Source organism: Notechis scutatus, chromosome 1 (genome assembly GCF_049901735.1).
Source record: "Notechis scutatus isolate UNSWTSFEM ecotype Mainland chromosome 1, rNotScu1.2, whole genome shotgun sequence".
NCBI lineage: Eukaryota > Metazoa > Chordata > Lepidosauria > Squamata > Elapidae > Notechis > Notechis scutatus.
Genome location: NC_142009.1, coordinates 299,349,575 through 299,366,208, shown reverse-complemented (window position 1 = coordinate 299,366,208; position 16,634 = coordinate 299,349,575). Strand labels below are relative to the sequence as shown.

The 16,634-nt window shown below is 36.2% G+C and overlaps 1 protein-coding gene across 3 annotated transcripts in view; it reads left to right on the top strand.

The window, feature by feature from the left end:
• Positions 1-16,634, top strand: part of FOXN3 (forkhead box N3) — a 202,980-nt gene that overhangs the window by 169,750 nt on the left and 16,596 nt on the right. For all 3 annotated transcript variants that reach the window (XM_026679167.2, XM_026679166.2, XM_026679165.2), the window contains one exon: positions 8,776-8,884. In XM_026679167.2, the coding sequence (XP_026534952.1) occupies positions 8,776-8,884 (109 nt within the window). The remainder of the gene's footprint in view (positions 1-8,775; positions 8,885-16,634) is intronic.

Genomic DNA, 16,634 nt, shown 5'->3' with positions numbered 1-16,634 from the left:
AGGGATCAGAATTCCATGCTGCTGTATAATTGTTGCCTTTATTGCATATGGTAAGGTATTCTATGTTCTTTAAGTTGGAGCAATTTGGGAATAGACATTTTGGGTTTGGACGGACTAAATACTATAAGGCTCATCTTTCAAAGTTTGCATTTGGCTTTTCCGATTTCTGTATGATTGTGATTGACTTATTGATTTCTATGAAGAAACATTTTCACTTCCTTATATTTTCCCATATATAACTTATTGATGTTTCCATGTTTAAAAATATTCTGTATCTAAATCAGCTATTGAGACAGATTACGAATGCATGCAGTCTCATAGAGGGATTTCTGAAGATATAGGATATGATGTGAGTTAAACCACATTTTAGGTAGGCACATACCCAATTCTATATTTATTTTTTACTTACATTGGCTGATGTTCATACGAAGCCAGCGTGTTTAATACTGTCTTGTATCCAAATGAAATTCTGGGGGAGTTAAATTTCTGTGGCCTAAAATCAGGCCACCGTTCTGCCATTATTATTGGGATATAAAACTTGTGATATAGAATTGTGATATAAGTTCAAGCACCAATCCAATATAAGAGTTCTACTGAAGTTGTCCTCTTTCTTTATTAAATTTGATAGTAGGGCCAGTAAATCTGTAAAATAGGGACATATTAAAAAATGCAAAATCTGTGTTCTTTTACTACACTTTTTAACATTAGCAACTGGAATTACTTAGTATGAACATGGCATTCTCTATAATTAATATAATGGTTAACAAAAACTAAAATATGAAGCGTGACATCATTAAAAAGGTCTTAATTTTACATAATGAGCTCTTCATTGTGTCTAATGACAGGGTATCAAGATAAAAGATTCTGATGGAAATCTTAACATTTGTACAGATCACTGGCACTTCTGTCCCTAAAATCAGTGATAGTAAGGGAAAGGATATACCAATGTTTTCACTCTGATATTCTTCAAAGTGAACATATAAAGTATATTGTCTATTGGACTTTTGGTTTGCCCATTAATAATGTTTGCAAGGACAGATATGAGCATGTATGTATGTTCAATAAAATATATTCTAAAGTTGGGCCATAATATTTGGATAAAGGTTTTAAGGGTTTTCTGACCTATTTTTAAAGTAAATTTAAATTATTGCTTAGTACAGATTACATCTCTGTCCCTTTTATAAAATAATGGATTCAGGAGGTAAAGGTAAAAGAAGAACTTTCAATCATCATGGTTAATTCTGCAGTGGGATTCCTAGTGGGATTCCTAGTCAGTTGAATAATGCAAAAGCAAAGTGTAGAATACTTAAGTTTGCAAAGCAAAGGTACACCTTTTATATTCTGTCCATCCTTTCCATATGTACAACCATGTTTGAAGCATTAACCAAAGGTTAGTCGCAGTAAATCTGTTAAATCATAATTCATAAAGCTCTGTTACCAGAGAAAAGTTACAATGCACAGATCTTTATATTATATGTTGTGTTTTTAGATCTGACTACACAACCTGTGCCCTAGTGGGTCATGGTTTCAGAGATATTTCTTACCAGAATGCCTTCAACAATAACAACGTTTCTAATGTAGTGCTTTCACTTGAAAATCTGGGATACATTCAGAGATGTATCTGCCTTGAAAACAACTGGGGAGGATTGTGTAGGACAATCTAATATCAGCGCAGAAAAAGTTTTATGACATTTTAGTTTACATTATAAACTGCCTTATGGTAATGTTTATATCATAAAATGTTTTATAAAATTGCCAAATTTCAATTCAACAGGAGTCACAGGTCCCAGATTTTGGATGCATTCTGGATGCATAAGTTAGTCCATTTGAGGTTCCTTGGTCCAAAAGGTTTTGCCCTATGGTGCACTGTTTCATTCAGTTAAAGATTACAGGAATGAGAGTTTCGTGGTTTGGTTGATAGATAGGTAGGTAGGTAGGTAGATATATAGATAAGAAAGAGAGACAAGACAGACTTGCTACATACAAATAACTGAGATAGGATCCTGGTCCAATAGACCCACAACTATAAGAGTTGATGAGAAAGATAAGAAGAGATAGCACAAATGGAACTGATTGCCAAGGAATAAAGATAACTTAAGATAAGCAAATGCAAATAAGAGATGGGGTTCCTGCTTAGATTGATTTAGGAAGTTTTCTGGCATATTCCTCTGTGCACCTCCCAGTGTCAATATAGTTTTGTGTTTCCTCACCAAAGGGGTTCCTTCTGCCTAAACAAAGCAGTAGTAGATTTATAGGTAAGACCCGAATTCCAAATATTTGAAAAGTATTGTTACTATGAAGCTAGGCCAGAGACTTTTCCAAACCATGTCTTTCCAGATATTTTGCTGTACAACTCCTTTTTTACTTGACTTTGTGGTAAGCCAATTGAGGTTAGATTCTCTTTCATTTCTGCCCTATGAAAAATGATAAAATAACAATTCTAAAGGAAATATATTGACCCAAAATGAGACAAAATCAAGTTCTTTTTAAAGTAGGCTTAGTCAACCTGGACATTTTCAGATGACTTTGGTTTCAGTTTCCATTCATCTTAACCAGCTTTCCAATAGAAGTGAACTGTGGAAATTGGGAGAAGACGTGATGTTGTCTAGCCCCAATCTAGAATTGCTTCAGTGTAATTACAAAATAGACTTCTATTAGCTTATTTAAAGAAATGGTTATGTTAAATTGAGTCATCTAGTCTGCTCCCAACATTTGTAAGCTTTTACATGTGTATCAGGCTTTATCTTTTAAGCAATTGTCATAAAATGATTAGAGTAACTTTAATTTGTGAGAGAACCGCTTCTATTGGGAGTGTTAAAAGTGTTTGCTAGACTGTTCTCTGGCTTTATATTTGTGGATGGTGATAGTAATTTTCAGTAAAATTATTGTTTCCATAGAAACAGGATGTTTATGCTACTTGCTCTTTTATCCACTGTGGGGAGCTGCTGTCTCATGTTTGAGATATGCCAAGTATTAAATGACATGTAAATATCTTCTAAAATACAAAACACATTTTTGTTTATTTTAAAATTAACCTTATTTGTGCAAAATTAAGGCAAGATACTATTAAAAGCATTTATAAATTCAATAACCTCATTTGCAAACAAATATGAAATATACTGTAGATAGATGGTATAAATACCGAGACATACTACTGATGCAAAGTTTCTTGGGGTTGCAGATCACATTGCAAGTTAAAATACATATTTGAGGAAGATGTATGTTTGTGAAGAGACTTAATAACAACAAAAATTGGTATGGGAGCCAGTCTGTAATTAAGGATATTAAGTCTTAAAACGAAAAATCTAACTTCACGTAGTTCAGATCTGGCACATCAATTTAACTATTAAGTTTTATTCCATATTTCACTGGCATACAAATCTTTGGCTAAAAAAGATTTAATGTTTTCATTAGTTTTATCTTCTTAAGTCTAGTCAAATATTAACAAATTGAGAGTAAGCAATAATGGATTTCCATTTCATAGAGCGAGAGCCATAAACCATGAAAATGGGAAGCTAATATTTGTACCTAGAATTTTTTTTCCAGTTTTATTCCATACAATCCAGCTGCCATTCTGTATCAGTTTGATGAGCAAAATTAGGGAAAAAGAAGTTTATTTTTCATTATGGAACAAAAAATGAATAATAGATAGATCAAGTTTTCCTTCTATTTTTTTTCTGTACCTTGCAAGTAAAAGCTTTGAAACATTGTTATATTTGTACAATTAAAGTACTTTTGCAACTTTTTTCTTCCAATGTATAATGATGTATACATTCAATATTATGGGTGTAATTTCAGTAGTAACTGGAAGATTATTGTGATAGCTGATTAGGTATAGCCAATTTTTAAAGAAAATATTATGTGGCTTATTTTTTCCATGGACGTTTTCCCACCAAATTAGAATATTTGCATTGGAAAATGTATGGTCGAAGCTCAAATGTATCCTGTGCAAATTATCATTTTCTAAGTACAGTATTCCTTCGCCTAAACATTTCCCAATTAAAAAACTTATGGAAAAGCCATGGTTTCAATTTGCAGGGGATTTGGGGCTTCTTTCCTACAAAGAGGCTTAATAATGAGAGTGTGTATATTTATTTATTTTTGTTGTAAATAATAGAAAAAAGCCGGGATTGAGGGTGATACAAATGGGTAGGATATGTGTATCCTGCTCTCCATTTAGCTAAGTCTGGAATTTATTAATGGACATTATATAATGTTATTGTACCTTGTAATTTTGAGGTGACTAAAGGAATTAGACCATGGTCCAATCTTTTGACTTTCTTGGGCCACATTGGGTGAAGAGGAATTGTCTTGAGCCGCATATCAAATAAATAATACACTTACTGTATATAAATAACCTTTATTTTTTAATATTTTTATTATCTTATGGGGCCACATTACTAGCAGTCAAGGACCGCATCTGGCCTATGGATCATGGGTTGAGCATACCTGGGTTAGATTATGATGAAAACCTTGGCATCTATGAAAACAGAAGAGTACTTTTTCTTTCAAATATCCCGTAATAATTTGTATTCTTCTTCATATTAAGTATTATTTCAAATGGGACTTTCGTATTTCAAATGGGACTTTCGTATTTCAAATGGGACTTTTGATGAATATATTGAAAGAGTGACTGGCTTTTTAATATTTTTTCTGTTATTTGTTTATTCTACTAGTTTTATGGATAGTTTAATTTGAAATGTACCCCACAACACGGGTCCCCAATCCCTGATCTGTGTACCGCACTGGTCCATGGCATGCCAGAAACCAAGCCGCGCAAACAAGTGAAGCCCCATCTGCAGGATCTAGGCAGCATGCAAAACCATGTCCCTCCAGGCCACAGAAATACTTCTCTCCACAGAACTAGTCCCCGGTGCCCAAAAAGTTGGGGGCTGCTGCCCTATAAGATGTATAGAAAGCAAAATATAAATTCTTACTGCCTAGCACAGTTGTATGAAAGGCATATACTTAGTTAAGCTAAACTGATCTCCATATTTCTCTTTTCAGTCTTTTCATTTGCTGGTATGCGCCTGGTGTTGATTAAATAAAACCCTTTTCAAGATTATATCTATTTTATTGGATATTTTATTATGCAGAAATAATAGCCACACACAAGAGGTTATAGATGTCTACATTTCTTGAAAATTGATTTTTATATTTTGTTCCTTAAAACTTCCTTCTCTCATCTGCTATGTTGCAGACATTTTTTCACAGTTCCATTCTATCTGGGTTCACGAACACTAAAGTCACAGATAGGTTTAAGATAAGAGTGTGTTATGTTGTGTTGTTGTTAAGCTTATGGACATAGTTTGCAAAGGCATGAAACTTAGCATAAAATTTAAATAATTAATTATATGTATGTCCTGGCTCGCTGTAGATGAGTGAGTGAGTTTGTAAAATCTTCAGCACTTTTTTCTTAATTGGTGATGTTGGATTAAAAACTACCCTTACTGTAGCAGGAAGCATTTCTAACCACCAACTTGCTATGTTTTTATCAACCCATCCTATTATTCTTGTGCACATATAAAATGAAAGAGAGATGTTTAAGGTTGAAAGATCCTGCAAAACAGAGTTCAGCATGTGCTGGGTGTGGCATTTGAGCATGCAAATTGTACTTTTGTTAGTGCGGTGCCATTATTAGATACAGGCTAAAATAGAATATTAGCAATTGCCATCATGAGGTAGGAGATATCTGTTAGCTCTTCCTCCTAGAAATATCCTTCATATAGTAGTTAAATACATAGAGTCTACACTTTTACAAAATACAATAGTAATTCTGCTGGAGCAGATCAGAGACCTACCATTTCACAGTATATTTTCCCAGTGGCCATTCAGATGCTTATCAGAAACCTGCAAGCAGGGGTGACGGTAGTGAGACTATCTGCCAGTTGCACATCAACAACTAATTAACTGCTGAACAGCGTGGTATGGATCTATGGACTTCTCACACTTTTGAAAGTTGTTATATAAATATTAGGATAAGTTTTGAAATAATGTAACAATGAGAAAAAACAATTCTACTTTTATAACAGTGCTTTAAACAGGTTTTATTTCACTTTTTTATTTTATTTCTTTATTTGATTTGTCAATCGCTTACAAGATAATAGATATAAGTATAAACATGAGTAAGAATACAGGAAATAGGTACGAATAAATGGGGACAATAGGACAGGGACGGTAGGCACGATGGTGCACTTATGCACGCCCCTTACAGTCCTCTTAGGAATGGGGTGAGGTCAATACTGGTTAGTTTGAGGTTAAAGGAGTGGGGGTTAGAGGATGTAACAACAGAGTCAGGTAGTGCATTCCAGGCATTGAGCACTCTGTTGCTGAAGTTGTACTTTCTGCAATCAAGTTTGAAGCAGTTTACATTGAGTTTGTATCTGTTGTGTGCTCTTGTATTGCTGTGGTTGAAGCTGAAGTAGTCATTGACTGGTAGGACATTGTAGCAGATAATTTTGTGTGCTACGCTTAAGTCTAACCGTAGGCGGCGTAGTTCAAGGTTGTCCAAGCCCAAAATCTCAAGCCTGGTGATATAGGGTATCCTGTTGCAAGCAGAGGAGTGTAGTACTCTTCTTGTGAAATACTTCTGGACTCGCTCCATTGTATTAATGTCTGATATGCAGTGCGGATTCCAGACTGATGAGCTGTCTTTGAGTATTGGTGTGGCAAAACTTTTGTATGCTCTGGTTAGCAATTCGATATTTCTGGAGGAGAAGCTTTGTAAGATTAGATTTACAACTCTTAATGCCTTTTTGGCAATGCTGTCACAGTGAGCTCTGGCACTTAGGTCATTTGATGTGAAAACTCCAAGGCCCTTGACAGAGTGAGGATCATCAACGAGGTCATATCCACCTAGTTTGCATTTGGTGTACTAATTTTTTTTACCAATGTGTAGGACAGAGCATTTGTTGGTCGAGATTTGGAGTTGCCAGATGTTTGACCATTCATACACATAATCAAGGTCGCTTTGAAGGATAGTAGCATTGTCAGTGGTGTTGAATAGTTTTATGTCATCCGCAAAGAGGACACAGTTGCTTATAAGGTGATCACAAAGGTCATTTATATAGAGTATAAAGAGTGTGGGTCCTAGAACACTGCCTTGGGAAACACCGCTGTTAACTGTAGCAGGGTTTGATATAGCGTTCCCTATTTTTACTGTTTGTTCCCTGTTTAACAGGAATGCGGTAATCCACTTATGGAGGGATCCAGAAATGCCATAAGAGTTTAGTTTTAACAATAGTTTGTCGTGTACCACTGAATCAAAGACTTTGCAGAAGTCTATGTAAATTGCATCTATAGCTTTACCCTGGTCAAGTAGAGTAGTCCATATGTTTTTGCAGTGTAGGAGTTGTAGATTGCAGGATAATTTTTTCCTGAAACCAAATTGTTTTTTGGAGAGTAGGTTGTTTGACTCTAAGTGGAGAGTGATGAATTGGTTAATGATTGATTCCATTACTTTGCACGTGATACAACACAGTGAGATTGGTCTGTAGTTTTCAACCAGGCTGGGATCAACTGTTTTGAAGATAGGGATGACCATAGCTAAGGACCATAGGTTTGGTAAAGAGCTGGTTCTGAACAATATCTCATATATAATGCTTAGGGGTTCCGCTATGGGAAAGGAGACCTTTTTTAAGAAGTATGCACATAATCCATCGGGGCCAATAGATAGGGTTGGTTTTAGGTTTCGTAGTGCCTTTTCTACGTTATCTTCTGTAAAGTCAATATGTAGTAGGTCATTACAGTTCATTGTGGTACGACTAGGAAATGTGGGGCATGAACCATTGCTGTTTACAAAGACTGAACTGAAGAATGTGTTGAAGAGATTGGCCTTAACAGCTTCATCGTTGCAGTCTTTCCCATTTGGTCCTTTTAGGGGTGGAATGGTTCTTGGTTCGATCAAATTACTTATATACTTTACATACAATTTACTGTATTAACTGGAGTGAAAAACAAATCACAGTAATGTATTATACATTTAAAAGATTAAAATTTTGAAAATATTAGCACAATTGGCATTTTAAAAGTCAAGAAATTGCACACTCCCTATAGATTGTGAATACTGATTTCTCCTTCCTTTTGTGGCCTTTGAAAAACTTACTGCAGCGATTACAGAATTGTCTGGAATTTCAAAAATTTACAACTCTTTCTATATTTTTTCCTGTCATGGTAGATTAATTCTTAATCCATCCCTATTTCAGGAGTCTTCAAAACATGCCTATATGGTAGACCATTACTTTTACTCCCCATTTGAGGAAAGAATATTGCTGCCAAGAGAATGTACAATATATAGTTGAATTGAATGAATTTGCAAAATTCAGCTTCTCACTCAGAATACAGTTTTTTCTAACTAGTTTAGTGGTATCAGTTCTGGTTATGATTTCTTTTTGAAATGCTAGGCAGTGGTCTTTCCCTTTCTGCAAAGATTACTTTTTGAAATAGATTATATCTTGAACTTCAATTTTGGAATATACGTTTTCTATTCCACTGTATCATGGCTTATACCAAAAGATCTTACCTTAGATCACTTGGTAAGTATGTTGCTGAAATGAGGTTTGGATCAAGAACATTACAACTTATGTTCTAATTAAACATTTTTCAGCAACCTTTCACAGTGTTTGTGACTATACTTTGTGCATGATATATATAACAACCAATAATGTCTTCCCCTGTATGTGAATTTAGAAAACGGGTGACTCTAATATAAAATTTTATGGTCAACATTCAATTTTAATTGTATTTTCTTTTCTTTCTCTTTCCATTTGTCCTCAGTTCCACCTGGAGTGATACAAAATGGAGCTCGCATTCTGAGTAGAGGAATTTTCCCAGGAGTTAGACCACTGCCAATAAATCCTATTGGAAATATGGCTGCAGCAGTAAGGTAAGAATTCTCAAGTGCAAGATCAGTAGCACTTAGTTGTGCAATGGACTCCATTGGATCTCCTCTGTATCATGTCCCCAAGATTATGCTGCCTGTGAAAGCCAAGAAAACCAAGAATCTTCAAATAAAAACTCTCAAAGGGCTCTAATACATTTTCAATTGATTTAGTAAATTTGGAGACATATAAATGTAACTCAGATTCTTCAATTTATTTTCAGGTGAGGCCATGAGAAGATATTTCTCTGTGACTTTAAACATCAGAATCAACATTCAGATTCATACACAATATTCACATACAAATCTGTTCAACCTGTCCATATTTGTCATAGCATATATAAAGATGCTATCCTTCCATCAGTAATAGCATTTAATATTTGGTAAATTATTAAATGGAAATCTGGATTTTAAATGTTTAAAAGGTGTATTGGATTATAATTCTTTATAGTTATTGGACTATAATTTATGTTTGTTCCTATTTGCCTGTTTTAACATTTCAGTACCAGCAATCAAATCTTCCTTAGATCATGCAGTCCCATGATCTATGTGACTGCAACATTATTTAAGTACAAATGACTTCTCTGGTTGCAGCATGTGAAAATACAGAATTTATATTTTAACTGATACTGAAATTCTCCTAGAATATGCTGTATATATTTCTAATGCATTGCATTTTGCAGTTGTAACCTGCTTAAGCCATTTATAGTCTGTTCCTTTTGAACACAGTATTTGAATGAATGAATTAGGTGGCCAGTTTTTGTAACCATTTTATATTTGGGTGTCCAAATCAAGGTACAATAGAACGAGAATTGTTTTGATAATGTGCATTACTCAAAAATACCAAAACCAAAAGAAATTCATCACTTAACATGAAATATAATGGAGATTATGCCATTACGTTTCCTGTTGTCTTTTAATCTTTTACCTACCTAAATAGATCTTTTGTTACAGACTAATCTATAAATGGAAGTATAGAATTTCAGTGTGTGAATTATCATCATCTAGCACTAAAGTTACCAAATAGAACATAGTACTTTCATAGTAACTCTTAATTTTATTCACACTTCTTTTTATCATTTGCCACCAACACTTTTTTCCTTCAGTTTCTTTTTTAGAAAGACAAATTACTTCCTTAACTGGAAAATCAATACTAGGAATGACTTCAAAAGAGTTACTGTCCTGCAGCCTTAAGACTTTGTGACATCCCTACATCTGTTTTTAAACATCTGAACTTCCTCTCTGTCCACATGCAACACAGATTCATGTTACTCTGAGATAGGAAACACATGGAAATTGTATTAAAAGCCCTAAAATAACAGATTGCAGTATAACACTGTAAAACCCTCACCAACTCCTCCCAATCCTGATGTGATCACATATATAACATTTCCCCTCTCAATCTGAAGCTCTCGGCCCCATCCTCCAACTGTAAATATACAGAGAGACCAGAGAGTTGTGTCGTCGTCAACCCGCTTTAAAGCAAAGTGAAGTAACCTGCAACAGAAGAGTCACATGGAGCCCTCATGCAGATACAGATACAGATACAGATAATCAGAGTTGGAAGGGACCTTGTAGGTCATCTAGTCCAACCCCCCGCCCAAGCGGGAGACCCTACACCATTTCTGACAAATGGCAGTCCAATCTTTTCTTGAAAGTCTCAACTGATGGCAATCCCACAACTTCCGAGGGCAAGCTGTTCCATTGGTTGATTGTTCTCACTATCAGAAAGTTTCTCCTTGTTTCCAGGTTAAATCTCTCCTTGTTCAGTTTCCATCCATTATTCCTTGTCTGGCCTACAGGCACTTTAGAAAATAGCTTGACCCCTTCCTCCCTGTGGAAGCCCCTCAAGTATTGGAAGACCGCTATCATGTCTCCCCTGGTCCTTCCCTTTACTAGACTAGCCAAACCCAGTTCCTGCAACCGTTCGTTGTATGTTTTAGTCTCCAGTCCCCTAATCATCCTGGTTGCTCTTCTCTGTACTTTTTCTAGAGTCTCAACATCTTTTTTATAATGTGGTGACCAAAACTAGATGCAGTACTCTAGGTATGGTCTTACTAAGGCTTTATAGAGTGGTATTAGTACTTCCCTTGATCTTGATTGTATCCCTCTGTTAATACAATTTAGGATTGCATTAGCTTTTTTGGCGGCTGCTGCACATTGCTTGCTCATAATTAGCTGGTTGTCCACTAAGACTCCAAGATCCCTCTCACAGTTACTGCTGTTGAGCCTGGTTTCACCCAGTCTATACATGTACTTTTGGTTTTTCTTGCCTAAGTGTAGGACTTTACTTTTCTCTATATTGAATTTCATTTTATTAGATATAGCCCAGTGTTCTAGTCCAGGGGTCCCCAACCGCCGGTCCGCGGACCAGTACCGGGCCGCGGAACAAGCCTTACCGGGCCGCTGGTTGCTGGCGCCGCCATCTTTTGGTAAAAAGTGCTTCGGTGAGCTTTTCCGGGTAGAAAGCTCACTGGAAGCACTTTTTCATCAAAGATGGCGGCGCTATCGCTCGGTGAGCTTTTCCGGGTAGAAAGCCATTTCTACCCGAAAAGCTCACCGGAGCGCTGCGCGCCATCTTTGACGAAAAGTGCTTCCGGTGACATCACCGAAAGCACTTTTCGTCAAAAGATGGCGGCGCCCAGTTAACGCCGGTACCGGGCCGCGGTGCCCAGCTGATGCCGGAACCGGGCGCGGTGTCGAAAAGGTTGGGGATCCCTGTTCTAGTCTGTCAAGATCCATCTGGATCTTGAGCCTATCTTCTTGGGTGTTAGCTATTCCTGCCAGCTTAGTATCATCTGCAAAGTTGGTAAGTTCCCCTTCTATTCCCTCATCTAAGTCGTTAATGAATATATTGAAGAGTACTGGGCCTAAGACGGAACCTTGTGGCACCCCACTGCTTACTTCCCTCCATGTAGACTTAGACCCATTAAGGACTACTCCTTGAGTATGGTTTGCCAGCCACAGTTGCGAGTCCATCTAGTGGTGGTGCTATCTATTCCACTTTTTTCTAGCTTACTAAGAAGTAGGTTGTGGTCTACTTTATCGAATGCCTCACTGAAATCTAAATATATTATGTCCACAGTATTTTGCTGGTCTACTAATTTAGTCACTGTGTTGAAGAGTGAAATAAGATTGGTTTGGCATGATCTGTTTTTAACAAACCCGTGCTGACTGCTAGATATTACTTTACGTGTTTCCAGATGTTGGCAGATCTGTTTTTTTATTATCTTTTCCAGTATCTTCCCAGGTATTGATGTTGGGCTGATTGGTCTATAGTTTCCTGGGTCTGTTTTTTTTCCTTTTTTGAAGATGGGAACCACATCAGCTCTTTTCCAGTCCTCTGGTAGTTCCCCGGTGCTCCAGGATTTTTGAAAGATATGGTGCAGTGGTTCTGAGATGACCTCTGCCAGCTCCTTTAAAACTCTGGGATGTAATCCATCAGGCCCCGGTGATTTGTGTTCATCAAGATCAGACAGGTGTTCTCTTACTATTTTTTTTGCTTATTTTAACTTTTATTTCTGGTCTGTCTTTTACAGTTCTGTTTTTGGTGGGTTGAGTTATAGTTTCTTTTTGAGTGAAGATGGATGCAAAGAATGAGTTAAGCAGTTCTGCTTTCTCTCTGTTGCCTGTTACTTCCTTGCCATCTTCTCTCTTTAGTGGAACGACTGTTTCCTTGATTTTTTTCTTGTTATTTATATGTTGGAAGAAACTTTTTTTTTATTATCTTTGACTTTTGTTGCAAGTCTTTGTTCATTCTGAGCCTTTGCTATCCTGACTTCATCTTTGCAGATTCTGGCTATCTGCTGATATTCTGCCTTAGTTGTATGTCCTTCTTTCCATTTTTTGTACTTGTCCTTTTTTTCTTTCAATTTGCCAGAGAGAGATCTTTGTGCAGCCATGCTGGTTTCTTCTTGGATTTCTTGTTTTTCTTTCTCAGTGGTATTGTGCTGGTCTGGACTTCTATGATCATACTTTTTAGAGTTTCCCAAGATTCTTGAGTTGTTTTCTCCTTTAGGATTTTCATCCTTGGAATCTTTCCCAAGTTCTCTCTGAGTTTATTGAAATCAGCTCTTTTAAAATCCAAGACTCTGGTGTCATTATGTTCTGTTGCTTGTGTTTGTGTTATGTTGAATTCTAGTATGACATGGTCACTCTCACCCAAGGTTCCTGCAGTTTCAACTCCCTCTATCACTTCTCTGTTTGTAAGAATTAAGTCCAGTATGGCTGTCCCTCTAGTTTTACCCTCTACCTTTTGGACAACAAAGTTGTCAGCTAGGTTGGTAAGGAACTTATTTGATTTCTCACTTGGTGTAGAATTAGTTTTCCAATTGATATCAGGATAATTGAAGTCTCCCATTGCTATTGTTGTGTGTTTCCTACATATTTGTTTGTTAGTTGGCTGGCAAAAAGGACATCTATTTTTTCTGCTTGATTGGGTGGCCTATAATATACGCCTATGGCCATGTCATTCTTTTTTTCTTTTATATTGACCCATATGCATTCTAGGAGGTTTTCATGTTTGGTTTCATGCATTTCTGTAGCAATATAGTGGTCCTTTACATACAGTGCAACTCCACCGCCTCTTTTATGGAGTCTTTTTTTTTTTTTTTGAATAGTTTGTATCCTTCTACCAGTATGTTCCAGTCATGGGTTTCATCCCACCAAGTTTCTGTTATTCCAACTATATCATATTTACCTTCATGTATTCATAGTTCGAGTTCACCCTGCTTTTTCCCCAGACTTTGTGCATTTGTATATAGGCACTTGAGATCTTTATGTCTGACACTGTGTTTACTGCCTACATAACCTGTGTTGTGCCTGCCTGTCCCTACTTTCTTGCCACCTGTTTGATTAGTGCACATGGTATGGCACTCACTATTAAATGCTTGGTTTTGGTTGGCATCAAGGTTAATAATCTTACCTGCACAAACATCTATTTTGCATGCATTGGTATCCTTATTAGTTTTAGGTTGCTGGGGACAGAAATGTTCTGAATCCATTAATTCTCTGTCCCCACTGTTCAGTTTAAATGTTTATCCAGGAAATCTGTGACTTTAATGCCAAGTAACTCAGTCCCTTTCTTTGATGGATGCAAACCATCTCTTTTGCACTGTTTTTCATTGGACTAGCTGCAGACATCATGACTAATAAAACCAAAGCCTCCCCTTTTACACCACTCCTTTAGCCACAAAAGGAGCTATTTAGAATGCTATTTAGAATCAAAAGTTGGAAGGAACAATTTAGTTTATTGAGTCAAATTCCCTGCTCTTTGGAACTACCAAAGCATTCTTGAAAGATGGTTGCCCACCTAAGTTTGAACATGGTATATCCAGTTACCATGTGAAAATGAAATTGTGTAGCTCAGGTTGATGTGGGAGGTCCTTGGTGCTCTCTGAGCTTGCTTGTTTTCTTGCAGACTTTTCATTACCCAAACTAGGTAACATCATCATCAGTGCAGAAAATGAACTTAGAGATGAGTTTTGAAAAGGTGAAAGAACAGATAAAAGAGTGACTTACAGAATGGAATGATACAGTCCAAGGCTGAAGAAATAAACTCAAAATAATCCCACCTTGATTTTGTTTATTATAAAAGCCTTGAATGAAAACTCTTGAGTTGGTTTCTTTTCTTGGCTATCCACAGTATTCTCAGGAGTCTTCCCCAACTCCAAAATTCAACAGTGTCAATGCTCTTCCTATCCTGTTTCTTCAGCATCTAACTTTCACGTCCATAAGTATGTCTTGTACAATTTTGATCTAGGAATAGGTGCATCACAGCATTTGAATATCCTTTCCAAGGTCTCCATGACTGTTCTTTCAAGTGCTAGTCTTATCTGTTATTTCTTTGCTGTTGTTGGATGACCTAAAAGAAAAGAAACAATCCATCACTTCAGTATTTTCATTGCCAATTCTAAGCCTGGTTGTTTTACCTATTGCCATTAGTTTGTCTATATTTAATTTTAGTACCATTTCTTCCCATTACTGCTTAATTGTTATTACTAGAACTTGCAGATCCTTTGCATTTTTGTCTGTCAAAGTAGTATAAGCATAGCACAGGCTTGATGTTTCTTTTTTCCAGTTTTAAATATTCATTTTCTTCCAATCCAGCTTCCTCTAATATACTGTGTTTGGTATATAGATTGAACAAATAAGAGGACAGTATACAACCTTATCCATTGCTTTACCAACAAGAAGTCAATCTGTTTCACCATGTTTTGCCCATACCATGCTTTCCTGATCTGTATATAAGGCTGAAAAATTACATCAATTATGACAGCACAATAAAAATGCATATGTGCAGGAAAATTGTAGGATAATTTTCACCCTATGATGACCTTTTTCATAAGAAAAAAACTTAAGTGTAGCAACTAATGTATTTGTTTAAGGCATTTTATAACAAAAAAAAATCTTATCATAGCTTAAAACAGAAATACAGAAAACTGACAGCAGAAAAAGTCCTAGTGGTCCCTCAAGTATGGCCTTTGAATTAATTTGCTTTTTGTTTTCTTTTTAATTTATTTATTATATTTTTATTATTATTATTATTATTATTATTATTATTATTATTATTATTATTATTATTATTATTATTATTATAATTTTTGTTGGGTGATGAACACATGTTTATCCAAAACATGTTGAAACTCAGTTACTAATGATTGACTCACTATCTCCCCTGGAAGTTGGTTCCAAGCTTCTACTCTTTCTATGAAGTAATACTTTCTAATATTATTTTTGAACTTTCCTTCTCTCAGCTTGAAGTTATACCCCCTGTGTTCTTGATTTATGCTTAATATTGATAATACTATCCTACAGAACTTTGATCACATCCTTAATATATTTAAAGGTTACATGTATCTATAGTCCTAGTGTTTAACAAAAAATTCAGTTCCATTTTTTTTCTACAGCTACCATGTGAATCACGAGAAAAGATATGAAGCCTTGGACCAAAATATTTCTTTTCAGCCTCTCACAGTACATTAATTCCATACTTTGTCTGAAGAACCCTTTCTTAGCTTATAAATGTGATAGCTCCAGGAAGTAACATTGGTTTATTTGGGGGGGGGTAGTTCCACCAGTCTTGAAGGAGGCAGTGGTATTACTCCTCCTTAAGCAGCCATCACTAGATCCAGCACTTCTAAAAAAACATTTATTCATTCTCCAAACTTCATTTTTTAATACAATTTGTTGAAGAGGTGGTCAGATTATACTTCAGTGGTCCCTGGAGAAAAGCAAGTTATCTGGACTCAGTTCAATCAAGATTCACACTGGGACATAGTATGGAGATATCATTTGTTGCATTTGTGGATGACCTTTGATAGAATATGGGCAGAGGTGCTATAACTCAGTTCCTTTTTGATCTCTCTTTTTGATATCATTAGAGAACAAGTTTGATCTAGTGGTTCATACACCAGGCTAGAAAACAGGAGACTATGAGTTCAAATCCTGTCTTCGTCATGAAAGCCAACTGGGTGACCTTGGGCCATTCACTCTCTCACAGCCCAAGTCACCTCACAGTGTTGCTGTTGTGGGGAAAATATGTCAAAGGTATATTGGATATATTCACCGCCTTGAGTTATTTGTGAAAATAATAAAGGCAAGATACAAATAAATATTTTTAAAATACCATCAATCATGGTATCTTTCTGGACTGCCTATAGAATTAAGAACAGGGACTTCATATTCTGGTGGTTCTTTCTGTGGCAAATTCTAGTCAGAATTGGCAGGAAAGAGAGAGTGAACTTGAGGGTCCTGT